This window comes from Condylura cristata, unplaced genomic scaffold (genome assembly GCF_000260355.1).
Source record: "Condylura cristata isolate star-nosed mole 26May11 unplaced genomic scaffold, ConCri1.0 scaffold00029, whole genome shotgun sequence".
NCBI classification, from domain to species: Eukaryota; Metazoa; Chordata; class Mammalia; order Eulipotyphla; family Talpidae; genus Condylura; species Condylura cristata.
The window spans coordinates 15175861-15201790 of record NW_004567130.1 but is presented as its reverse complement, the minus strand read 5'-3'; the positions used below and the strand labels follow the sequence as shown (position 1 = coordinate 15201790).

General features: G+C 48.9%; 2 protein-coding genes across 3 annotated transcripts in view; one reads left to right on the top strand and one right to left on the bottom strand.

Moving 5' to 3' along the window:
• The window catches only part of LOC101624363 (chromosome unknown open reading frame, human C12orf49), a 16739-nt gene extending 4962 nt beyond the window's left edge, over nt 1-11777 (bottom strand). The window contains exons 1-2 of one of the 2 annotated variants that reach the window (XM_012730791.1): nt 11613-11777; nt 2520-2676 (exon numbers count right to left, since the gene is read on the bottom strand). In XM_012730791.1, the coding sequence (XP_012586245.1) occupies nt 2520-2676; nt 11613-11699 (244 nt within the window). In that variant the 5' untranslated portion in view covers nt 11700-11777. Of the gene's footprint in view, nt 1-2519; nt 2677-11548 lie in introns of both variants that reach the window. The other variant, XM_004691009.2, reaches the window with a different exon arrangement.
• Nucleotides 11778-11944: 167 nt separating this feature from the next.
• The window catches only part of RNFT2 (ring finger protein, transmembrane 2), a 61023-nt gene continuing 47037 nt past the window's right edge, over nt 11945-25930 (top strand). The window contains exons 1-7 of the mRNA XM_004691008.2: nt 11945-12059; nt 12905-13098; nt 13610-13791; nt 14293-14351; nt 17424-17902; nt 19683-19759; nt 22794-22894. Of these exons, the coding sequence (XP_004691065.1) occupies nt 13768-13791; nt 14293-14351; nt 17424-17902; nt 19683-19759; nt 22794-22894 (740 nt within the window). The 5' untranslated portion in view covers nt 11945-12059; nt 12905-13098; nt 13610-13767. The remainder of the gene's footprint in view (nt 12060-12904; nt 13099-13609; nt 13792-14292; nt 14352-17423; nt 17903-19682; nt 19760-22793; nt 22895-25930) is intronic.

Sequence of the window (25930 nt, the reverse complement as noted above, 5' to 3'; positions counted from 1 at the left end):
TCTGCCTGTTCTGTTCCCCACTCTGTCTCTGGTGAAGCCTCTCACCGCCCCTGAGCCTCTGGCCTGTACCCCAGTTATGTATGCACAATAAATAAATTAAAAAAAAAAAAACCGATTTATTGCTCAGCGTCCCAAATAGACATTTCGCTACATCCTTTTGAGCATGAGACAGAACGTGCACAGAGAAGTCCGTGAGGGACACCTCTGGCCCCTGCGAGACTTCCAGGCGTGCTCTGCGCTCCCAGGTACTGTGGGGCCTGCAGGTGTGGAGCAGCTGTTCCCAGCCCCATTCCACTCCAAATGCCCCAGCTCTACAGCCCTCAGAGAACGAGACTCGGCAAAGTAGAAGGTTGTTTTCAGAAACTACTCTGGAAAACACAGTCTGTGCAAGAGCAGGAGGAACCAGTGAAACCACAGCAGAGAAACTAAAAAAGCCTTCACTTAACACTGGGGAGACTGAAGTTTTGATACAATCACATAGATGCCAAGTTCTAAACAACTGATGTTTTGTGTTCTTGTTGTGAACGATGCTGTTGTGTCTTCTAACTTAAGGTGACTCTAATGCTATAGGAAATGTTTCTGGGATTTTTTCTAGCTATGCTTATTCATTTTTCCCACAGGGATTGTAAACAAACATGCAAAAAATCCAAATAAGCGAAACTCTGCCCCATATGACAAATACACAGCAATCCCACACCTCCATGTCAAGATGCAGATAGCGTGACCTAAACTCCCTCTCTTGCTGGAGTGGCCTCCTCCTCCTTTCTTTATTTTACCTCATCTCAGGCTTCCTCCCCTGCTCAGTGCTAGCTTCTTGTTTTCAGCCTTCAAGCTCAGATCCTTCCAACTTCTGGTGGAAGAAAGCTCAAGATTCTTCCTCTTACACCTCTGTAAGACCACAAACCGAGTGTGCTGGTATAGACTAGGACGTCAACTTTGAACATCTGCACTCTAATTGGTGGTCTTACTTAGTAACATGTTATGCTGATAATACGTATGGTGGTATCTACTGACTTCAACAAACACATTTTTGCAAATTTTCTTTTCTAAACTGCTTCCCATCTCCCTATTCTTGGAGGTAAAATACTATCTATAGTTCTTGGGACTTTTATTCACTCTTAGAACTTGTTACTCAAGAAGCCTGAGTGAGTTCTAACTCACCTGAGCTAGTCAAAAGAGAAGTATTCTTGTTAGTTACTGTTTCCATAACCTAATACTTAATATTAAAATCAAGGTATAAGATGTTATACGTTCTCACTAAATGGCACACAAACAAAACAGCCCGTGAGGAAAAGAGTTCTCCACTGAGGTCCATGCCAAGTCCTGTCCTAGTCCAGTCCAGCTAGGTCACCTCCTGCTTGTCCACTCTGCTACTGACTTCCCTCTAACTCCGTCCTTCATTCCAAACAACCTTATCACTGGTTTAATGTCTTTGAGGTTATTTTAGGAAAATTGGAGGCGGGGGGAGCTTGTTTGTTTTTGCTGGGAGTGTACAATTTTAAGAAATAACAAAGCATGTAGTTTTCATTTTAAAGGCAAGCAAGCATCTTTGTCTTGCTAAGCCTCACCATGGACAGATGAAGAGTAAGCAGACCGTTACCTGCATCAATGTCATCTCATAATCCATGAGACTCTGAAACAGAGTAAAACTTACTCTTGCAAACAAACCAGATTGTATATAAACCACCCGCTGAAAGAAAAAAAAAGACCAACCAGGGAACTCGAACACTGGATATTAACGTTAATTCACTGTTCCTTTTCCTGGTGTGATCATGGTTTCACATTTACAAGTTAGAAAAGAGTCCTAAGCAACCCTGGGTAAGCTCCTAAATCTCCTGGTGCCTGTCCTCACTTACAAAGTGAGGAGATAAGTATCCGCAGGATCACTGCGAGAAGGGCTTTTTGCCCTGTGCCCAACATGCGCTCAGAACTCCATGTGGGTCTGTCTCCCTTTAGGAAGACTGCAGCAGACTTATGGTAAGAGCTCTAGCAGGTGTCTAAGCTAACCACCTCACCATAGCAGGAAACGAGAACATTCTGGGAAAAAGCATCAAAATGAGCGCATGAATGTTCAGGGCAACACATCTTGGATGGGTGTAACACATCTTGAAATTATCCACTCAGTCAGCAAGTGCCATTGCTAAGTGCCAACACTACATGGACGTTATTCAGGTCACCAAGCAAGAAAATGGATTATCCCTCAGAGTTCACCATCAAAATGAGAAGATGGACAAGATCTTCTGAGACTGGGAAGAGACAGGCAGGAAGTAGCCTCAGGCCCAACACCTGACATAATGCTGAAACTGTAAGTTACAGGAACTTAAGATGTACAGCAATCAAGCCAACCAAGTTTCTCTGACACTGCAGGAAACCTTGAGTGAACTATGAAAAGACAAGAAGGTGTAGAAAACATTAAAATGAGCAGCTGGGAAAAGTTAACATAGAAGAACCCTTATGTAAAAGTCCTGTGATTAGCCACGCCCCACTATTCCACTGGCTGCAGGGCAGAGCGGCCTTACCCAGCTCATCGGTGATGAGGTGCTTCCCCTGAATGGAGTTCCGGCACTGGCTGCTGGACCGGCTGCTATTGCCCAAGTTAAACTGCACTTTCCACGGGATGGGCTGATCCTGGTCTTGAACCTGGAGGAGATTCCGATCTCTCACTGTCCTTTCTTCCTATAGAGACCATAAATGAGAAGGGATAATTCTTGCATTTTCACCAATTTTTCACAAAAACACAGTAAAAGAACAGAAACATCATAAAAAAGCAAGTACTGTTGGAATCTGCACTGCCCTGGTGTGAGCAAAGTCTGAGCCAAAGTCACAAAGTTAAAGACAAAGTAAACCTGTAGGAAAAATACACTGGAACTATTCTTCAAAGCTGACAGTGACAGGAGCAAACTCTGGTCCAAGAATGTCCTGAATGTCTGGTCCTGAATGAACTCCGCCCCCATCTCCATGTTAACTAAGAGAGCTGAGGCATCAAGGGCAACTCCCAGCATGCACTGAATCCACTGAAATCTGACTTCCTGAGGGGCAGGGCATGTCACTGGGCGCCGGGGTGTAGTTAGGCAGTGGTACTTGGCTTATAACTGGGTAACTGTGGGCCTGGGCTCTCTTGCTTCTCGGGCTCCGACATGCACTCAGGGACTTGGAGGCGGGACATGGAAGGAGTCACGTGAAAGAGAGACATGTAGAGATACTTGGAAGAGACATGTGGCTGAGAGACACAATGGGAGGCTGCTCCTGGCCCCTGGGAGAGACAGTATTATCTTGACTTCAGGTTGCATCAAGTGTTGTATTTTGAATTTTCTCTCTCGCTCCTGTCCCACTCCCTGGGATTTACATAAGCTCTTTCTTGTGGCTCCCCTTACACTTGTGGTAAGCGTTTGGACGGCAGTGGCTCCACTTCAGACAGAGCCTGTTTGTCTGGGCATTTACCCAGGAGGGGTGGGCACCTTTCAGTTCCATTAGGAATATCATCGCTCTACCTCTATGAACACTAATTCTATTACAAATCTAACACAATCAGAACATACTTGTTTTTGCCTTTTTTGTGTACCAGTGGTTGGACCTCTTTCAGAAAATGCACCCCTCAACAGTTTGGGTTCCCCTCAGCAGCACACTAACAGATTAACGGCATATTATATGTCTTACAGTGTTAATTTTGTGGAGAAAAAAATGGGAGGGAAGAGTCTTGAACTTTTTCTTTCTGGTGCCAAATTCTTTTAAAATCGTTCATATTGAAATAAGTATACTGCAAAATAAAAGTAAAATTTAAATACACTTTTGAGAGACAATTTCAAAGAAATGCCCCCCACCACCCCACCCCACCCCGTCATTTCAGACAGTAACAGACCTGCCCAGAGCACAAGCTCACTGGCCTATGCAGATGCAAGGGCTTCAGTGGTAAACACAGGAATGCAGTCAGACACCTTGGAGGGACGCTCCGCTGACAAGCCACATGCGTGGCTGCTCAGGTGTGCAGCACGCTGTGCCTTCTAGTTGTGTATGATGACACTGAACAACACAATCTCCTAACGAGAGGGTTCTCAGTGAGTTCCTTCTCATTTAGTGAGGCATGACTCATTTAGTGAAGATTAGAGGTTGATTTTAGGAGCAAGAAGAACATTAACTTCCAAATTTGATTAAAAGGTACTACATAACTCTGGGGCCCTGGTGGCGCAGCAGGTTAAAGAGCAGCACTAAGAAGCTAAAGCCAGTTCAGCATGAGTTTGATCCCTGCCCTAGAGGTGACCACATGGCACAGCAGACCTCTCCTGACCCGCCCGCTGCTCCCCTCAGCAGGCCTGTTCTGCTCCCGGCTGTCTCTGGTGAGTCCTCTCACCATTCCTGTATTTCTGGCCCGTACCCCAGTTCTGTGTGCATAAATAAATCTTTTAAAAAAAAATGTACTATGTAACTCTGACAACCTATTTTTCTTTTTTCCTCATGAAAGATGAGACTACTCTAGCCAGCCAGCCTTTTATCCACATATGCACAGTGAAGAGCTGCCCTAGAGGCGACCTGTTCCTGCTATCTAGGCTGTGGTCTCCAGTTTACTATTTAAGAAGTTAAGGAGGTGGGTGCCTGAGCGCCAGAAAACAAGCAAAGCCTGAGACAGTGTCTTCTGAATTCGTGGCCTATTGTTGGGAAACAATCATAAAAGCCTCCTCCAAAAGGCCTCTATGTCCTTTGTGAGCATTGTGCAGTCTGAGTTCTGCAGCTTCCAGCATTAACGATGGTCTGTCAAGTGTCACAGTTTAAGCAAAAGGGACCAAGCTTGAAAGTTTGATGGCAAAGATTCCATACATTTAAAAATGGAAAAGATGTTTATATATGTGCTAAGATTTCCTTGGGGAAGTAATCTGGGAAGAATAACTAGCATTTGAAATATATACTTTGGTGCAGTCACCACATTTTCTATCCTAAAGTCAGCACTGGTATGTAAGGTATGCCCAGGGATGTCCTGCAGCCAGGGTAAGTGGCAGAAAAGGCCTGAATGCCCAAAGACAGAAATAATGTGATGACATAAACCCCTCAAGAATTATGGCTAGTACAAAAAACCTACACACCACTGACAGGTATTTCCCTAGAGCCCTTAAACCTAGCTTACATGGTGAATTATATACAGACCTATGTAAAACAAGTTCTAGTTCCTGAGCCAAACTGAGTGGATGGGAGCAGAGAACCAATAATTTTAAGAGCCCAGCTGATTTTAACGAAGAGATAGGCTTATAGACCACTGTTCACTGTATATTAAGTGAAAAGAGTGAGTTACAGAAAAATGTGCCGTCTAACACAATTATGATGATATTTACAGTAACATACAGATGCAGGTTTGTAAGACCCAAAATAATGGTATGGAAAGATATACTATGGACAATTAACATGGGAGGGGCACAGGTCATTATAGTAACTTTATTTTATTCTTTGACATAAGTTCATTTTAAGTTTAAAATAAAATTTTAAAAATCGTTATTAAAAACGGAACTATCATTAACAGTTAAAGTAAATCTGTATTCCAAAATAAAAAGCTTAAGAAAAAACAAAAAAGCCATGATTACCAACATAAAAATGAAAATTTGGGCTCTCCCTGATGGCACAACAGGTTAAAGCACAGCACTATCAAGCTACTGCAGCCACTGCAGCAGAGTTCGATCCCCAGCTGGGGGGGGGGGGGCGGGCGAGGGAAGGGAGGAGGGGGGACCCACAAGGCGCGGCAGACCTCTCCTGACCTGCCCGCCGCTCCCTTCAGCAGTGTACTTCGCTCCCTTCAGCAGTGTACTTCGTTGATCTGCCTCACTCTGTTTCCGGTGAATCCTCTCACCGCCCCTGCTCCTCTGGCCTGTGCCCCAGGTTCTGAATGCATAAATACATAAGTCTTTAGGGAAAAAAAAAGGAAAATTGCCCACAATCCTATCATTTAAATAAAGGTATATGTACTTCTGCATATTAACTTGTAGTCTTTGACCCCGGCATTTCTACTACAAATTAGGGTGCTTTGCATCCAGCTCTTCTTGACACTAATTGCATGGTAACCCATTCAAGTACCTACATTATCTTGATAATTACATTTTCAAAGCTATACAATAATCTGTCATGTTGATGTGCTATAATTTAGTAAACACATCCTTTCCAGACCAACACTTAAGCCCACCCCAGGTTTTTGTTACCACAAGCACTGCATGAAAAATGTAGTAATTCCAACAAGCAGCAGAGTCAGTGTTACACAGTGTCCAAGAACGTCCCAACAGGTACCTATACCACTTGTGACATTACCAGCATTTAAAGAAGCATTCACGGTTTTACCACCAAGCCGGGTACTGGATGCTGTTCTGTAATTTACTAAATGTAAAATAGTCCCCCAACCTGGCTATAATTCTGATCTGCCGCTTCCTTTTGTTTCTTTTAAAAGAAAGAAGTGGCACTAGCAGGAATAAGGTTAGGTTACACAAAAACAACATCTGTACTCCTCAGTGCAAGAAGCAGAGCAAAGCGAAGAAGCCTTGGGAATGTGACAAATCACTTAGGTGTGCACTGCTTACTACTATAAATTCACACTCCTTGATCTGCTGGGACCACATCTGTGACCTGCGTGATCAACTATGTGCAAACTAAACTAAGCTCCAAGGGCCACCCTTGGATAAATTAGTAGTCATAAAGACTATTAGAAGACAACGGACTATTAAAAGGCCCAGCAAACTGGGCCCATCATAAGGTTACCAGTGCTCTTAACACCATACTCAGACTATCCTGTTATTCTTCCTGCAAGAGAACGAGTTCACAGGCAAGTGCGTCCCGGAAGGACCACTTCCACATAACTGTTCCTGGTAAACAGGCAATCAATTCCCCCAGCACTTCAACTTGTTTTCAAAGGTGAATATTCAAGACCTTGCCAAAATGACAATGTGAGTTGTACAATCAAAAAGGGTGAGACTGTGTCTGACATAACAGCAGGCGTAATGAATGAATGAACACACTTGCTTTCCAAAGGCCCAGCCTTGCAGTGTGAAGGGGCTCCGAGGGGATTCCTTGGCTGGATAAGCGGTTTTGCGCCTTTCCCTGACTGCTCCATCTGCCCTATCAGACTGTCTCAATTTTAAGCTTTTATATATACATACATTCACTCACAAGGCATTCAAAAGCATCAATTTCTTACAATGCTTTAAGCACGTATAGAGATAAAGGCTGTCTGGTTCTTTAGTCTCAAAAGGCCCTGAGAGTTAGCTGACAAAGGAAATAGGCATCAAATGCAGTGCAGCCAACCAGCACATGTCCACATGGAGTACCCTCCAGTACAAAGAAAAGAGCAGGAACAAAAAGGAGAAAAGAAAAAAATAACACACACACACAAAAAGAGCATTTTCTTCGTAAATTGTAAGGAGCTAGAGAAATGTTTTCATTATTAATGTAAGTCACTTAGCGGCTGGCTTTAAAGATTTATATTAATAACTATTCTATTTACTTTCCAGGGGTGACATCGTAAGGGTCAAGTGAGACAAATACCCCCCCATAAGTAATAAAACACTTAAACATAAGTCCTCATTGTCATTAAAAGATGTGTTTGTGAATCTCAAAAAGGGGGTGGGGGTAGGGCCATAATGCCAGAAGGCATACCAAATGCTTAATAGATGGCGAATAAATAGAAAATTTTAGTTACAAAAAGTGTACTTAATGAGGAGCTTTTAAAGATCGGAGAAGTATGAAAGATTCACACACAAAAGCAACATGAAAAATGACAGGCTATGCACAAATGCACACAGCAGAGCCCGCTAACCCACGAGATTTCCGATAATCCTGTTCTTCCTTCAGCCTGTGCAGCGCCCAGCAGACAGCTGGTATCACTAACATTTGTTAAATAAATGGGCCAAGTCACTTGGCACCACTCACCATTCCCAATCCTCTTCCCCTATGGCATCCCCACCAATGTCACTAATTTCTCTCACACTCCCATCTCTACAATTTCAACTATCCCCCAAAGCATTAATTAACAGGAAAACCAAAGAAAAGAAGAATTCAAAACAGTAGAGGATAATCAACTATTCTCTAGGCAAAAAAAAGCTGCCACATCTGCTCTGAGTTCATGGTCTCACTGAAGCAGAGCTCAGGATCATCTAGATCTTTAAAGTTTTCAGTCTCTTCTGAGTAAACAGCACCCCCCGCCCCAACCCCATCCATTCCACAGCACATCCATTTTACAGATGTAGAACCCAAGGCAAAATGGACAGTCCCCTAGCTCCTGAGTGGCAGCAATGAGAACCACAGCAAGGAGCGGAACTCATCCACCACAACCAGCAGCGACGGCACCGCTCCAAGGTTTGGGCCCCAAGGACGCACTATACACATTACAAATTACTGAGGCCCCAATATGTCGGTTTCTGAGGGCTACGGCTATTGATATTTATCATATTGGAAACTAAAGCATATATTCTTAAAATAATCTAAGTAAATTTTTACTCATCTAAAAGTAACAGTGACCCCATTATCTGTCAACAGTTTGTTTTGCAGGAGAAAAAGTATTTCCAAAAAAAAATTTCGTAAAAAGAGAAAATACTTTTTTACATTTCTGCAAATTTCTTTCAGCCTAGCTTATGGAAGACAGCTGGATTCTCATGGCTCCCTCTATGTTCAATCTGATGCAGTATGTTATTTGTGTGAGGCATTTGAAAATCTATCTCACACACATGTATAAGTGGAAAAGGGAAGAGTGTGTTAATAGCATCTGCAGATAATTACAGATAGTGTCTTTGAGATTAGATCAAAACTCAGCAAGTATAGTGTCTTAGAAGTTCGCTATAACAAAGCAGCCCAGAAGTTTATCCAAAAGTTAAAACAGAGTGACCATATGGGCCACCAATTCTATGCCTAGACCAAGAAAATTGCAAACATACTTGCAAACAATATCTTGTACATCAACATTCACAGCAATGTTATTCATAAAAGCCAAAGATGTCCATCAACTGGCCAATGGGTAAAATGGGGTAGAGGTAAACTGAAATAGCACGCAGACATGAACATAAAATGCTAGTACATGAATGGACCCTGAAAACACTGGCTTCTAACTGGGTCTTCTGAGACCCAGAAGACATTCATATGAAATGTCCACAGCAGACAAATCCAGTCAGAAAGCTGTTGTAGGTTGCCAGGGGCTGTCGGGACATGGAGGTTACTGCTGTAATGTTTCTTGGTGTTGCTTTAGCTATGGAGAAATCAGACTGAGAAATCTGTAAAACAAAAACTGTACTAACTGTTTTAGGACTCGAACACTCCCTCCCTCTGCTCCCCTAAAAACTGATTATGGTTATAGGTCAGTTTAAAAAAAAAAAAACCACTATAGTGAAAAAAAAAATTATGATAAGGTACACTGGAGGGCTTAAGACTGTAGGGAATGTCACATGGTAGACAGCATAAAATTCAAGACATAAAAAATGAGGAGGAAGTCAGAGTGAGAAGTCATTCCAGTTAAAAAGACTCACTTGTTTGTTCCAATATTAGAACAGGCCTGTGAATGCCTGGCAATACTCTAGGAGCTGGGAACCTATGAGCGAAAACTAGACAAGGCCCCTGTTCTCAAGAAAATTACTTTTTTGAAGAAAAAGTAAGGGACAACCGATAAACAAGTAAATGAACAAGAATTGCTCAGTTAGTGGTTCTGACCACAAAGAAAATAAAGCAGGCTTAGGGCAAAGGAACTGAAATAATTTAGACTATATGAGCCAGTGTGGCCTGACCTGAAGTGACATAGGAGACTCTACCTATGTGAGGTGAGGCCCTGGAGAAGAGTCTGTAGTGAGTTTTCTCTCACTACAACAGGAACCCAAAAAAGAACTGAACCCAGTGAAGTGCCACGATCGATGCGGTTAAGATTGTCGCTCCTGCTGCTGGGTAGAGGAAGTCTTGTTAGGGGGCTCCTGTAGTGGTCCCCACAGGAGAAGCTGGCAGCACGATTTAGGGAGACAACTAGGAGACATCAACAGATCCAGAAAACACTCTGGAGGCAAAGGCAATGCTTTGGATGTGAGCAGTGAAAGAAAGAGCAGTTGGCATTTGTGGCTTGACTACTCAGTAAGCCTGGGCCAGCTGGGGTTGAACACGCTTTAGTGGTAAGAATCAAGAGCTCTGTTTCCATTAAGTCTAAGAAGCCCCTATAACACATTCAAAAAGAGACATCGAGCAGGAGATCGAATCTCAGAATTTGGGGTTGGGGCCTCCCTGGTGGCACAGGAGTTAAAGTTATCAAATTATTGCCAGCCACTGCAGCATGAGTTTGATCCCCAGCCAAGGAACTCACCCACATGGCAAAGCAGACCTCTCCTGTCCCACCTGCTGCTCCCCTCAGCAGTGTATTTCAGTAGATTTATCTGTTCTGCTCCCCATTGTCTCTGGTGAATCACTCAGCCTCCTGTACCTCTGGCCTATACCCCAGTTTGCGTATGCATAAATAAATCTTTAAAAAAAAGAAAGAAAGAAAGAAAGAAAACAATGGGTTACCCGGCCAGGTCTAGGCTGGAGTTCCAAATCAGGATATCAAGAGCAGACCTAGATGAATCTATGCACAGAGAGCACCTGGGTTGAGCAGAGAGGAAGACAGAGGTCTGAGTCCTGACCCTCAACAACATTCAGAGGTCCGTCCACCAGACAGAAATGGGACAACACATGACCTCCAATTAAAAGGTGGCAGAGAACACAAGTCACAGGAGTGCTTGCAGGCACATGCTGTCACCCACACATCAAGGTGAATCCAAAATGGCTTACCTAGTCTGTTTGCCAAAATGGAAGTTGGGATACAGTTCTCTCTGTCTTCCCTTTTCATAGGCCCCCAGCCCCATCAGCTAAATCTAGAGTGACCGTATGGGTTACCTACCTTCTATCCTTGTGTATTTCTTATTTACAAAGTGGAACCAGGAGAGTGACATGGGGAGCTTTTAATAAATACATCAGCACAAACCAGAGTTGTCCCTGGTACATCCTAGGGGCTCATCCCTTCCAAAAACCTAAATGCTCAAGTTGAACTTGTAAACAAACTTATTAATGCTCTAGGGGTCATTTCCCACCAAGCACCTTGCCTTTTCTCCCAGAAAGTCTCCTATGGGGAGGAAAAAAAAAAAACACTAAAAGGGTTGGAAGGTGACAAGAAAATCCCACCAAGTTCTGCACGTAAAGGGTAACTTGTAGATCCGATTGAGTCATCCAGGTGGACTATGAGCCCCCATATTAAGCGAAGGCTCAAGCAGGACAACCCAACCCCCCAAGAAGTGCAATGCGACAGCAGTGAGAAATGCACACCCATCTTCGCGCCGGCCCTGGCAGGTAGAGGCACTCAGGTGGCTCTAAGGGTACTACCCAGGGTACCTGGTTCGAGTCCCAGCCCTGACACGGCCAGGCGCGCCTTCTTGCCCAGACACCCGCGAAATGTGCTCAGTCCCGGGGTGGGCGCCCAGAAACTCAGACACACAGGCAGCGTGTCCGCAGTGGCTGCACCCCCAACCCCAGGGGGCAGCGGGGCGGCGGGCGAGAGAACGCGGGAGGGCGGGCGGCCACTGACCTGCTTGAAGGTGCTGGTGAGGAAGTAGACGAGCGAGAGCCCGAAGACCAGGGCGAGCACCCACCTCTTCCGCAGGAGCCGGCGCCACACCATGGCCGCCAGGTTCACCATCCCGGCGCGCAGCGGGGCAGGCCCGGGGCCCGGGCGGCATGGCCCCTACGCGGCCCGCAGCCCCATTTCTCGCCGCGGCCGCCGGCCGCCCCCGGCCCAGCCAGCTCCCGGCAGCCCCTCCGTGCCGCCCCCATGTGACCGGGGCGTCGCTCAGCCTCCTCGCGATTGGGCCCTGAGGAGCGGCGTCTTTCTATTGGCTGAAATGCGGGAAGGGGGCGGGCACTCGTGTGCGTGCGGCGCGAGCGGCGGTGACCAGGCCTTAGCGCCGGCCGGGCCACCTGGGGACGCACCGCGGCGGAGGCCGGAAGCACTCGGAAGTCACGTGCTCTCCGGGCCGAGCGAGTGATTGGTTTGGAGGGACGCGAAAGATGCCGCGGTGACTGCTGAATTGTCTGGGCAGGTAAAGAGCGAACGCTTTATTTACCCGGTGTGGTCTCCCGCCCTTGAAGTCCTGGGGGCGTTTGGCGCCGAGCGGTGGTTGCAGGCATGACAGACGCCCTGGGCTCTGTATTCGCAGCGCTCCTCCCAGACCTGTGCACCGAAAGCAGGGATGCTCTCCCTTGCATTTCGGAGCGGGCGTGTAACGGCCCGGGGGCGCACTTTAAACCGTCGCCTTCGTGGAAGAGTCGCGGGGTCGTCCTTCCTGGGGATGTAGTACGGTGAATGGAGCCGAGGGTTAGAGGCGGTTCCCTCAGCCATTGAGATGCTTCCCACGTGCACCGCATGTCTTGCAGAAGTTGATAGTGGGAGAATTATGGGCGGCCTGCTTTCAGCGGAGAAGCTGCAGCCCCAATGAAAGCAAGAACGTAGAATCTGGGGCACAGGACTTAGAAGGCTGTGTTAAAGTGGGGGATGGAAACTTGGGGACCCTATTTATTTCCCCCAAGGATTTGCTAGTGATGACGGCTCACGGGAGGGGGGACATTAAGAGAGAAGGGCGTTGTGAGTTTGGGGAAAATATTTTCATAATGGACTTTTCTTCATAAATGAAGATGGTGCTAGACACCCACTTCTTATGGATGGTGATCCAAAAGGCAAGGAGAGGGGAGGGGTGTTATCTTTCTAATCTTGGTGACACCAATCTGTGCCCTGAAGGAGGCCCCTTGGGGTTAGCAAGTCATTTAACAGCCATTTATGGTTGCTTCTGAACTAAAGTTCAGATCCCATCTGTGCTCCTGTACAAAAAAATATTCAAGGAGGTTAAGCTTGTTTGTGGAAAGTCTGTGGCCTTTCTCTCTTCTCTAGGATGAAGAGAGCAAGGGATCCAGAAAAAGGCAACTGAGAGACCCAGAGGTGGTTTGTTGACTGTATAAATACTTGATGTGGGCTACTCTGTGCCAGTCAGTGTTCTAGAGGTAGAGGGGTAACACAGGGGGACCGACCCCCGCCTTTGTGGCTTTTCCATCCTCGAGGAAGACAGAGGATAAATCAACAAACATGTAAGTAAACAAGTGCTACAGTGGGTCAGGATGGTAAGAAAAGACCCTTAGGAGGAAGGGACATTTGACAGAGGGACCTAGCCGGAAGGAAAAAGCATTCCAGGGGTGAGGGGGCAGCAAGTTCAAAGGCCCTGGGCACGTCTGAGGAACAGAAAGGCTGGTGTGACTGGAAGGCAGTTAGTTAGAGAAGAAACGGGTTGGAAACAAGTGAGCCTACCACAGGCAAAACCAATAGAGCGTGAACACAATGGATTTTATTCTGCGTGCAAGTGGAAGCCGTTGGAGGCAAAGACATTTTCTATATTCCCCAAGCAGGACTCGGCATTTGACGGTGGGACAGAATACACTTATGATCATTATTGTCCTCAAGAGTCCCAGAGAGGGTTCAATGAGGGGCCAATCAGAGATACGGGGAGACGGAGTCCTATATGTCCGTCTACTCGTGATGCCCTGACACTTGTTCTCGGGTGCGAGGCAACTCACGGACGACTGACTTAAGTGTCTGTTCCAGCCAGGGTTTGGAATCTCAGATAAGCGCCCCTGAACCGTGTGCATACCTTGGAAAAGGAAGAGGAGGGAACCACCTGCTTTCTCTGGGAGCCAGCGGTCACTCCATCGGGAACCCTGAGTGCCCACGTCAGAGGTCATCAGCATGGAGTTCTGAAGTCCATGTGGCTCCTCAAAGTAAACCAGGTGATGTGTCTCCCTGAGGACTGACATCTTCATTACCATCTCAGGAAATGTGATAGCGGAAAGGAAGTGTGGGGTGTAACCACTCCAACCCTCCCATTGACAGGTGGGAAATCTGAGGGTCACAGACAAGTTCTGATCGTCCAGGTCACACCGCAGTATCATTCTGCAATTCGTGCTCCCTGACTGCTGGTCCATGGCTCACTTCACCTCATCCAGCACCCCTTCACTGCATGGCTCACTGCTCTCCCCTCTCTCAAGAGGACTTTCTCCATGTGTGTGTCCCAACATCCTTCTCTGTGTCATGGGGTGATTACATTTTCCTCATGTCATTGAATATTAAGTTGAGGGTTGGAATGGCCTTAAAAGATCATCATGTGGTTTGGAAAAGGTCGGCCAGCTCTGGGGAATTTCAGGCACAGCTCTGATTTCTCACAGTCCCCAGGGCAATCTGACAGCAGGGGGAGTATGGAACACTGGCTCATGCCCTGCGTTCCCTTGCAGGTTTTAAGGAAAATGCAGAGACGTCACAGTAGCAACACGGATAACGTGCCACCTGAAAGGTAGGCACCCCCAGGTTTTGTTACAGCTGAGGACTCTGGTCTTCATGGGGTCCAAGGCAGCCCACAACAAGATCGAATAATACCTGCCTCTTGGGGTAACTTGTAGGAGATCTGATCGGAAGCTGCTTTGCATTGCAGGGGGCTTACACCACTCAACACGTGATGCCTCGCTGCTGCTCTGGGCTTATTCTCAAAGCAGTGTGACCAGGGCTCCTCTTGATTCTTTTCTCAAGGATTGCACATGGGGTTTTAATTTATGGAAGTGGCTGGGGGACAACATGGAAAGGCTAACACTATTGAAAGAAGACTCTTACTACTCATGTTTCTCAGGAGAAGGGGGCAGCCACACCATGCAGGGACCTTTGGTGAAGGGCCCAGGCTCAGCAGGAGCAGGAAGGAGCAAAGGGAAACTGGCAGCCGACAGCTTTTACTGTGTTGTCCCTACAGAGCAAGGCAGGACAGGGAAAAAAGTTTAGGATTGGCTGGTTTGAGTAGTGGACTGTGGGTTTTAGCAGTGGTCCCTCCTGCCTGGTCCCTGGCCCAGGGGCCCGGGAAGGGCGGGTGACTGGGTATGTGAGAATTAGAAAAAAGAGGTGGTTGGTGGCATGGGCCCCCACAAGGGAGATGGAAACAACTTTTACTCTTAATTTGTTCCTATAATTAGTGGAAGCCAAATAGACAAATACAGAGTCTAAGAAAACACTCCTGAGCTACAATCCGATCTAGGTAAGCCCAAGAGAGAACACGCTGTGGGACCTGTGCTCAGTGCTGACAGCCTCCCACCCCCTGCTTGCTGGCACGCACATCCAAGGAGCAGGCAGCCAGGCTCCCTGCAACTCTGAGGTTGACTGCAGAGTCGAGTGTCCGCCTGTCTCAGCACTGGGGCTGAGCTTTGCATCAGGCCCATCTGTTCTGCCGAGTAACTACTGACCTTTAGTTGGAGACCCAGGGCTAAACTCCAGCCCAGGCACTGCCCACCGGCAAACAACTTTACCCTGGGCCATTTCCCACGCATAAGTGGCAGGTAATAAAACTCAGGCGCTTATGAGTGAGTGTGAAAGTGCACAGACACAGCCTCAACACAGAATCAACAGGCCCGTATAAGCTTCTCCAGGCTTTGATGGCAGACTGCTTGCTGTCTGCTCTGACAGACATGAGATCTTTGGGTGGCTGTGCCCATGACCAAAAGCATGACCGTCCCTGTGTACTGAGTGCGTCCTCGGCACCAGCCTCTCAGTAGAGTGGCCGGGTCAGGATGATTTTTATCACTATTTTTACCAATAAGGAATTTGAGGCCCAGAGGAGGAAAGTAAATCATTTAAAGTCACACAGCCGGGAAGGATCCCAGTCCATTCACTCTCCCCTACAGTGTTATTTTGGCTGCCTCCTCTCTGGGTGGATTTGTTCTCCTGGACTGCCTCACACGCTAGCCCTCAAATGGTTAAGTTAGAAGCAAAGCCTCTGCACTCCCTCCCCCCCCCCCCCCGACCCCAAGGAATATTATTTCCCTATTAAGCTGAAATCTCTACTGGGTACTGCGGAGAGGGCCGAGGGAAGGGGGGACAAACTATAAAAAGCCCGTGGGTGGGTTGTACTGAGGCCTCCTGAGCCTAGGGGACTCTGCTGGCGAGCTCTGGGCGGGCGGTGCTGGGAAGGCTTTGCAGGGCCCCGTGGGGGACAGGATGGCACACAGCGTGGGCCAGTGCTTGCCAGGACTCTGCTTTCTGAGCTCAGTTCTTGGAGTGCAGAAGAGCCCAAGGCCCGTGGGGACCATAGCCATGGCGGCAATTGTTGTTGTCACGATTAATATCCAGAACCCAAGGGAATAGGACCACATGTTTGGGGGGGCTTCAAGAGCCAGCAGGGATGCACCATGGGAGGCCGGGATGGGGGGCAGTGGCCATCTTCAAGTGCCCTCCCTTGCACTGGGGTTATGATTACTTGCCCCAAGGTCAAGTTTGGGAGGCCAGGGAGGCCAACCCTGAGTCTTCTCCAGACCCGCATCTCCCCAGCTGGCTCGCACAGGTGTGCTGAGAGATGTTAATAGGTTCTCCGTGGCACAAAGGAATGCTACGGTCAAGTAAGTTCGACACAGCTAAGTCCTGCAGGTGCAGGCCTTCGTAGAGCCTCCAGCTGTGCTCATTCGTTCACTATCAAACAGTATATACTGCGCATCTGCGGTGTGCAAGGGCATACCGGGTAGGAGAGATTCACTGAACAGCAAGTATTCATGGTGTTTGACGTCATGGAGCAGAGCAGTCTGAAGGGCTCTCGTCAGTGCTGACTGTACCTTACAACCACCTGCGACCCTGAAGAGATGAGGATGTCAGGGCTCACCCCCAAATATTTTAATTCAGTTGGTCACACTAGGACCACAGCACTCGTATTTCTCAAAAATATCCCCAAAGGTTCAAATGTGCAGCCTGGAGAGAGAGCCCACCGGTCTCGAGGGAGAGAGAAGCGGTAAAAGGACCACGTGGTCAGTCCTGGGCAGAAGTGAAGGCCCGAGTCGTGGCAGGCTGGGGGGCGGGAGGGCTCCTCCGAGCATGGACCTGGTGACCAGGCTGGGCTGGGCTCGGGCAGGGATGCCGCCCCAGGGAGGGGCCAGCTGCGCAGAGGCACTGCAGTCGGGAGCCCTCGGCTCTACTGTTTTCACCAGAGCTGTGGCTGGAACCTGCCACTTTGGTTCCGGTTTTGTTTGCTTGGGCTTCTGCGGCTGGTGGTGGTAAACAGAAGTGCACCCTGTCCGCGCTGGAGGCCGGCGCCCGAGGGCAGGTGGTCCGCAGAGCTAGCTTCTGAGGGCGTCCGGCTCGCTGCACGTGGCCGTCTGCGCCCAGCCTTCCTGTCCTGTATGAGTCAGCGTCCAGACCGCCTCTTAGAAGGACGCCAGTCACGCTGGCTAGGCCTGGCCCGGTGACCTTGTCTTCACACAGGGTCACATTCTGAGGGGCTGGGGGCGGGCACACTTCAGCCCTCACTTCTCTGACGCTGTTGCTCCCTCTCCCCCGCCCCTGGGGTCCTGCCTTTCCGTGCTCCCGGCGTGGTGGGGCTTTCTCTTCCCGGCTGGTCCAGAAGTCGCAGCCAGGCGCTCAGCTCCGAGGCAAGTGTGGACGAAGGGGGCGTCTTTGAGAGTCTGAAGGCAGAAGCGGCCTCCCCGCCCGCACTCTTCTCCGGCTTGTCGGGCCTCCCGGCGGGCAGCCTTCCTGCCGCTCCCTTCCAGTCCGGCCTGGTGCTGGGCTCCGCGGCCAGCGGCGGGGACGTGTTCATCCAGATGCCGGCATCGCGGGAGGAAGGTGGGGTCCGCGGCGAGGGGGGCGCCTACCACCACCGGCCCCCACATCACCACTTCCACCATGGTGGCCACCGCGGGAGCTCGCTGCTGCAGCATGTGGGTGGCGACCACCGCGCCCACTCAGAGGAGGGGGGTGACGAGCAGCCTGGGACCCCCGCCCCAGCCCTGTCCGAGCTCAAGGCTGTGGTCTGCTGGCTCCAGAAAGGGCTTCCTTTCATCCTGATCCTCCTGGCCAAGGTGTGCTTCCAACACAAGCTCGGTGAGTGCCGGGAGGTGCGGGGTCACGACCTGGGGCACTCCCCTGTCCCCCAAAACGTGAAGAAGGGGGATCTCCAGTCCACGTGCCCCGCGAAGGCAGTAGAGCCCCTCTTGGGACAAAGTGTGTAACTAAGACTGTGGGATTCTGAGTCTGACTTCAGGTCAAGTCCTGGCCATCTCGGTGTGGACTTCAGAAAGTCGCTCACCTTCTCTGAGCCTGTTTCTTCATCTGTCCACCTGGGGTTGTGATAGCAGCTTCCTCGGCATAGAGTAACAGCTGGTGCTTGTTTGGGCCTGAGCCCTGCCTCCGCCTCTCCCAGCTGTGTGATGCTGGGGGCCGTAGTTAGCCCCTCTGTTCCTCGGCCCTCATCCCGAAGGGAGGGTTACAGTAGTGCTTCATGAGATGCACGAGGTTAGAGGAGTAAATGTGTGTAAAGCACCTGGGAGAGACCGGGCGGGGGTAAGTGCTGTGCAGGTGTAGATTATGCTCTTCACGATACTCCTTATTAATTCATGTAAAATATCTGACCTTCAGTCTGGCCTGTAGCAAGTACCCAATAAATGCTGCCTGTGACACTGGGAAGCAAAATAACTCTCAGTAAGCAGCTTCGGAATTAACGCGGTTGGCCACTGCTGTTAGAAGCTGCCGCTGCTGCCTGCAGACGCTCGGGGCAGCCGGTTCAGCCCTGTGGAGGGAATGACTTCACGGCCTGCTGTGTCCCTGAAGATGCTAGGCCAGCTTATCGTATTTGCCCCTTTCTAGTGCGTTCCAGCTGACTCAGCTCACCTTCCTTTAGGGGCTGCTGTCACATCAGTCAGTCCCGTTCGACTCCTAGAAATGAAAGCTGCCCTGCCCCTCCGCGTCCTGGCTCTGGGTTCCGGCAAACTCCCCACTGTCTTACTCTCCAGCGTGGCCAGTTCCTTTTTCAGTTAGCAGGTGGTTTGGTTTAATCCAAGAGAATAGAAGTGGGGTTGTGAGTTACTCATTTCTATTTTATATGTCTTCAGTGAAGAAATACAGCTTTTGTAAAATAGATCTGGAGAAATGCCTGGAATCCATGTGCTGTTGAAAGAGTTGGCAAACCTCAGGTGTGAGAAGCCCCGAGGTCACATGAAAGCAGAGTTCTGTGTGCGGGCAATGAAAAGTAGGATTTGAAATGCCAGGCTGGGAGAATTCCAAGGGTGTAACTTGGCAAATTATGGGGAAAAAATCAAAATCAATTCCCTCTCTCATCTGCTGAGATCATGTTATCTGTCAGTCAGGATAGACAGTTTTTCCCCTGTAACGTTAAACTTTATTTTAATGGTGTGTGGTGTGGAAAGAAAGCGTGTGCTCTCATTACAAATAACACACCTCAGAGTCTTTCTAACTGCTAGATGAAGCTTGTGAACTTTATGAAGTACTGTTACTGTTCTGTCCATCTGATAGACGAGGAAACGGGGGCTTGGGGAGGTGAGGTGGCAAGCCCAGCCTCAGAGACAGGAAGCTGGGTCTGAACCCAGCTCTCACCAGACTGCCTGGCCCATGCACTAACCCAGTGAATAAATCCCACCGTGGCCTCTGTCCGGTCCCTAAGCCAGAGGCGAAACTCAGAAGTAGCCCAGGGCTCCAAGCAATTTCCATAGCAGCCCAAGTCTCTCCCAGAATTGGGTTTTCTCTGTCTAGTCTGATTAGCCTGTCAACCTGGGGCACCAGGAATGTGTCTTTAAACACTGCTCTCGGCCCCTGGTGGGCCTGGGGCCGGGCCTGGGTCTGAGTGGGTGTCGCCTCTGCCCCACAGGCATCGCTGTGTGCATTGGGATGGCAAGCACCTTCGCCTATGCCAACTCCACGCTGCGAGAACAGGTTTCTCTGAAGGTGAGTCTATGCCCACGGGTCTCCTTAGCTTCCATAACGAATGATCCCAACCGTAGTGGCTTAAAACAACACAAATGTGTTATCAGTTCTATAGATGAGAAGTCTGGAGTGGCAGTCTCTAGCCTAAGATCAAGGTTTCACCAAGACTATTTCTTCAAGAGGGTTGGGAGAACCTCTTCCCTTGTCTGTTCCAAGCCCACCTTTGGCTCACGGCATCTTCTTCAGGTCTGCACTGTTGCACCTCTGTGGCCACCCTTCCACATCCCCCTGTCTCTCCTCCTCTATCCCCCTCTTCCACTGGACCCAAATGGCTAATCCAGCAGATTCTCCCCATCACTAGGTCAGCTGACTAGCAACTTTATCTACCTGCAGCCTTAATTCCCCCTTCAAATGTGACCTAACATAGTCTCAACTTGCAGGGGTTAGGGTGGGGACATCTTTGGATGGCCATTCTTCTGCCGGCCACCCCAGGTTGATCCCCAGATGTAACACTGGCATCTTCCCCATAGCCCCTCCCAGTCCCACTCTCCTCGCAGTCTTTTAGCTCAGCCCGCCCTCGTAGTGTTGCTGAGACAGCCAGCGGCAGCACCATCATCCTACCTGCTACCTGTGAGTACTCTGCCCAACGCAGCCATGCCCTTTGCACAGCTCGTCTGCATCTCCCGTTGTCCCAATAGCAAACAGTCACACAGAGACACTTAAGCTCCTTGCCTGGGATCACACAGCTAGTGTAAGTGGTGGCATCAGGATGCGAACCCAGGCATTGCTCCCGGAGCCCAGGTTCGAATCCCAGTTGCTCCACCCATCTGCAAGCCCTCAGACAGGAAGCATGCCTTGGTGATCTCAGCTTCAGGTGCTCGCTTTGGAGAAGACACTGTTCCTGCACTCCTTGAGAGAATTAAATAAGACCGGGCACTGCAGGTGTTTACAATGGTCTTGGCAGGTAACAAATGTTTAATCGAGCTATTTCTATCAGGTACATGTGGTCTTGCAACAGCCACCATTCTTTCTCACCAGGTGCTTCTGCGCAAGAAGCACCTGGGCCTCCATGAGGCAAGGAGGGCGGCTCAGCCTCACTCGACACGAGCAGGTTTAGGCCAGAGCTGGGCGTGAGGCCAGAGGTCCTTCCTTACGGTTAGTCTCATCTTCATGCAGACCCATTCCTGCTGCTGTCAGAACAGCAGGTAGATCACTCCACAGTAGGTCCCTCGGGGGCTGGTCTCACTCAACTGTACTGACTTGCATTGTAGGGGCGAGTTGATGCCAGGATCACAGAAGGGCTTCTAGAGGCTCCTTGAATCATATGCAGACACAGGAGATAATGGTGCCAGTATGTGCATCTTTTCTATAAAAATAAAAAGTCTGTCTGGTGCTTCTTTGGAGTCCTGCTGTAGTACTAGAGAATTACCCCTTTGTCCTTCAAAGTCTGGCTCCTCAGGCATCCTCCTCCTATCCCATCTTTGCTTGGGGTTTACAGAAGATAAAACTGAAATCTATTATTTATTGGGGTAAGAAAGGGCTGCCGAGTGGATTAATCACATTGATGAGAGCAGTTGGTTGTTGGTTGGAGGTGGTTTCTAGGGTCGTTAACCTTGACCGCTCCTGGAATAATGGGTGGATAGAGATGCATTTATTTTGTCTCCTCTATGAAAATGTGCATCGTAACAGTGCGTGGGGTGCTGAGCTATGTCTGCAGACAGTGGAGCATTTACCGAAACCGCAGGGAAGGTTACGCTGTGGAAAGTTATGACCTCATCTTATTCCAGCAATGCAGCCGCCCTGGTCCAGGAAAAGATGAGCTTTTGAGAATCAGCGGCATTGGGGTCTGCCTGTGTCTCCTCAGGCACACGGATGTGTATGTGCTCAGCTCTGTGCTTCCTCCAGAAATTTTCTGCATTTGCTCTCAGGCCAAGAAGCTGCTGGGAAACAGCAAACAGAGGCAGTTTTCCTGGGAATAAACACTAAGTAGGCTAGAGGAAGGGAAAGGGGGCCAGATTGTGAAAGGCTTTGATGGCCACATGCGTGAGCTTGATCCTGTAAACCTCGCCCTACCTTTATGGAATTGTCAGCCCCCGGCATTTGCCAAAACGACCGTGCTAGAAAAAGTCAAAGCAGAAGTTTCTAACCTGTCGATCTGCATCAACTGCTGAGTTGTAAAGTCTGAGTAATAACTCCCACCATTTAGGGAGCTAAAATCTGAACCGATAGCAGACGGAACTTTACATGAATGTGTCTGACTTCATTCTTTCCCAAACACCCATTTTCAAATAAGGGCACTGAGGCTTAAAACATGTGCTGTGGGCCTCTCTGGTGGTGGAGGATTAAAGTCTTAGTGGCTATCAAACTATTGCCAGCCACTGCAGCATGAGTTCGATAACCGGCCAGGGAGCTGACCCACGTGGCACAGCAGACCTCTCCTGACCCGCCTGCTGCTCCCCTCTGCAGTGGATTTCAGTCGATCCCCACTCTGTCTCTGGTGAAGCCTCTCACCCTCCCCCCTGCACACCTGGGTTATACCACAGTTCTTGTATGCATAAATAAATAAAAATAAATCTTAAAAAAATGTGCCCTAAACAGGAGTTACTTCACCTCTCTGTGCCTCTGTTCCCTACAGGAAATGTTCAGTAACATGAACTGTATGTCAGACTCTGTCCTAAACGCTTCATGTACATTAATTCTCACAAGTCTGAGATATATACATGACATCCATCTTATAGCTGAAGAAAAGGAAAATACAAATGCATCTGCCAGGTAGCAGGCTAAGATTGGATCCTGGACCAGAATCCTAACTGCTCCAGAATCCTAACTGCATGCTAACCACGTTCTCTCCTGCCTTTTTGGATAATTCACCAAGCAGGTTTCAACATTCTGTCACTTCTGTGATCATCTCTTGGGTTTGAGCAGGATGGAAAGAAGTGAGTGCCCTTCCTCACTGTTAACCCTGCTTCCTCCAAAGTTTTGAGAAAGGAAGTTTGTTACGTATCAAAGCTTATTCTGGAATATTCTGACATGTGCATCTTTGCTTCATTTCCAGGAGAAGAGGTCAGTGCTGGTCATCTTGTGGATCTTGACCTTTCTGGCAGGGAACACCCTATATGTGCTGTATACGTTCAGTTCCCAACAGCTGTACAACAGGTGAGCAAGAGGGTCTGACCTCCAGTGGGAGAGCGGGGGCGTGGGGGGATTTGGGAGGGAGCAAGGTGCCATCACCACGCTCTAGCTTTCCAGTTCCTCACATACGTGATTTTCTGTTTTCTAGCATCCAAGTAGCAGATAGGGGCAGCGAGGGCTGTGGCGGCAGTAAAGGGTGGAAACCGTTCCCTCTGGGACGGGTGGAAACCTGAGCCAAGCTTTCAGACCCCATACCTCTGTTTGGAAGATAGACTTTTAGGAGTGAGTAGTTTCGCCACTTTCTGGAGCCACCCCATAAAAGCAATTTGGGAAGTTAGTTCCAAGACATCACTGTACAGCACAAACACATTAGCTGTCCAGCCCAGAATGTCAAGATTCTGGTGGAGGGTGCAGGAGGTGGAGTTTCCCAGAATGTTGGATGAGCTTCCAGCTCATGCTCTTCTCTGGGCGTGATCACACGCACAGGCTCAGACCTCTGTGCCCCCATCAAACCAGGACCGAGTCAAGCTGGCAGCCAGAAAAAGGCAGAAGCAAAGAGATGAAAAAGAGAGAAAAGCAACTGTGCTGAAAAGCAACTGTGCTGAGGCCTCTTCCTAGTGGATGTCAGCAGTCTAGAGCGTGTCGGTGGGTCGTACCAACGGCTTTACTGCGTTTTGCCCTCCCAGTGACCCAACAGGTGTTGCTGTTCCCGTTTCACAGATGAGGAAACTGAGGCTCCGTCCCAGTGGGTACCCCTTACCCGCGAGCTTGGGTCTCCCCTGGAGTTGAATCTGTGACCGTTCTTAGGCCTGCCACTCACCAGCCTCGTGCCCTTGCCAAGTAATGGAATCTCTTAGCAACGCCCTTACTCTGACCTTCTTTGTGAACCCAGGACCAAGCCAGTTCTTGCCATACCCCCCTGGACTGGCCAATGTTACATATACACAAAAACATTGGGCACACTGAATCCTCAGACATCGTTACCACACCATAAATAATAGTGTTATTTCATGATGAAGTTATACCTCTGGGGGGTGTTGCCTCTGCGCGGCAAAGCCGGCACTAACACACCATCCATTACAGTTCATGTGTTCTTTCAAAATCAGTGAGTTGGGCGAGCACTCTGGGGAAAGCCACTTTTGCAGTGTTCCTCCTCCAAAACAAAAACAAACAAAAAAAAACAGGAAAAAAACACAAAGATAATGAAGGAAGACCCAGAGGGGTGCCCTCACCCCAGACTGGCATCTGAAACAAACGTGATCAGCGTGATAGAGAAGCAGAAGTTGGAGCTGAGACAGCCCCAGGGAAGACAGGAGCAGAGCCAAAGTCGGGAGCGCGGGGCTGCAGACCTCTCCCTGAATGTTAACGTGGGTGGCCACCCAAATTTAGGGGCAAGGACTCCCACGGAGACAAGGCTGGGATGTGGAAGGGCCCTGGGAGGTTGTGAGAGATTGCCAACAGAGATTGTGCTCATGACTTGCCCTGCTGTAATTCTTCAATGATTTTATTATAATTAGAAAGATTACTTTAAATAAAAGCAAAAAAAAAAAAACCCAGGCCAGTTTGTTCTTAAGATACTACATACAGCAGGGTCTCAGTTCGCCCCGGTTTCTGCCAGCCCGGCAGAGTACGCTGAGTCCTCACTGCGTGTGGCTGGTAGGGTCTTGGAAATTGCAGCGTTAAGCAAAACATTGTATGATGAAGCCAGGTCCTCAAATACCATTTTTTCCCCCACCAGCCAGCATTTTTTGATTCCTGTTGGCGTCATACTGAAATGGCATTGAATGACATTATGTGGTTACAGGACTTGCAGAATGTCCGAGCATTCAGAAAGCATCTTCTCTGTTTCCCGCTTCACAGAGGCAGATAGGGCGCCGTCTGACCTCTTTGGGAATCTAATTCAGTGGTAAGAAAAGAGAGAGGTGCGTAGATGGGGTGCTGATACTAATCCTAGCTCTACCTTTTAGCTGAGCTGCCACGGGCAGGTGATTCCACTTCTTAGCATCCCACTTCCCCAGCTCCAACTGGGATGATCATAGGACCCATTTTGTGGAGTCTTTGGGAAGATGAAATCAGTTAAGACATGCCCAAGTATGAAGAGGAGGGCGAGGATGCTATAAAAAGCCAAGATGTTTTCGCTAACCATTGTTGTTATGAATAACATCATTGTCCTCAGAAGTGGCAGAGAACAGCGCTACTCAGTGTGGTCCATGGGCCTGTGCCAGTTCGAGAACTGCTCGTCTGCCTCCAAAGAAGTAAGCACAGAATGGAGTGTGAGATTAGCTTACCTGCTCACAGATGGGTAAAAGGAGTCAGGTTAACGCACTTCCCAGGAGCTCTGCTGCAAGTGAGGACTGAGAATGCTGACGGCAGTCAGGAGTCTGGATTCAAATCCACCTCTGTCCCGTAATAGCTGTAGGCCCTCTGTGTGTTACTTTTCTTCTCTGCTCCTCAATGTCCTCATCTGCAAAATGGGATGCTAGGCTCTGCCTCATAGAGTACACTCATCATTGGCTTTGCTGCATGGTGGAGTATGTGGTATGTCTGTTATCTCACCCAGTCCAGGACAATGCTATGAGGAAGGGAACGATACCCATTTTGTTAATGAGAACATTGAGGCTTACAGAAATAACATTCTTTACACAGGCTTCAGGAAATGGAGAAGCCTAGATTCAAGTTCAAGACTGTCTGATAATAATACCCATATGCATTCCACTTATCCTGACCCTGAGCTCCTTTATTTCACGTCTCCAATCTTCAGTGTCTCGTTTATTTTTGTTTGTGTTTGTTTTAAAGATTTCTTTATTTATGCATACAGAACTGGGGTACAGGCCAGAGATGCAGGGGCAGTGAGAGGCTTCACCAGAGACAGAGTGGGGAGCAGGACAGGCAGATCGAAGAAGTAAACTGCTGAGGGGAGCAGCGGGCAGGTCAGGAGAGGTCTGCGGCGCCATATGGGTCACCTCCCTGGCCAGGATCGAACTTGTGCTGCAGTGGCTATGGCCAGTGTTGTAGTGCTGCGCTTTAACCCATTGCACCACCAGGAAGGGCCCTCAGTGT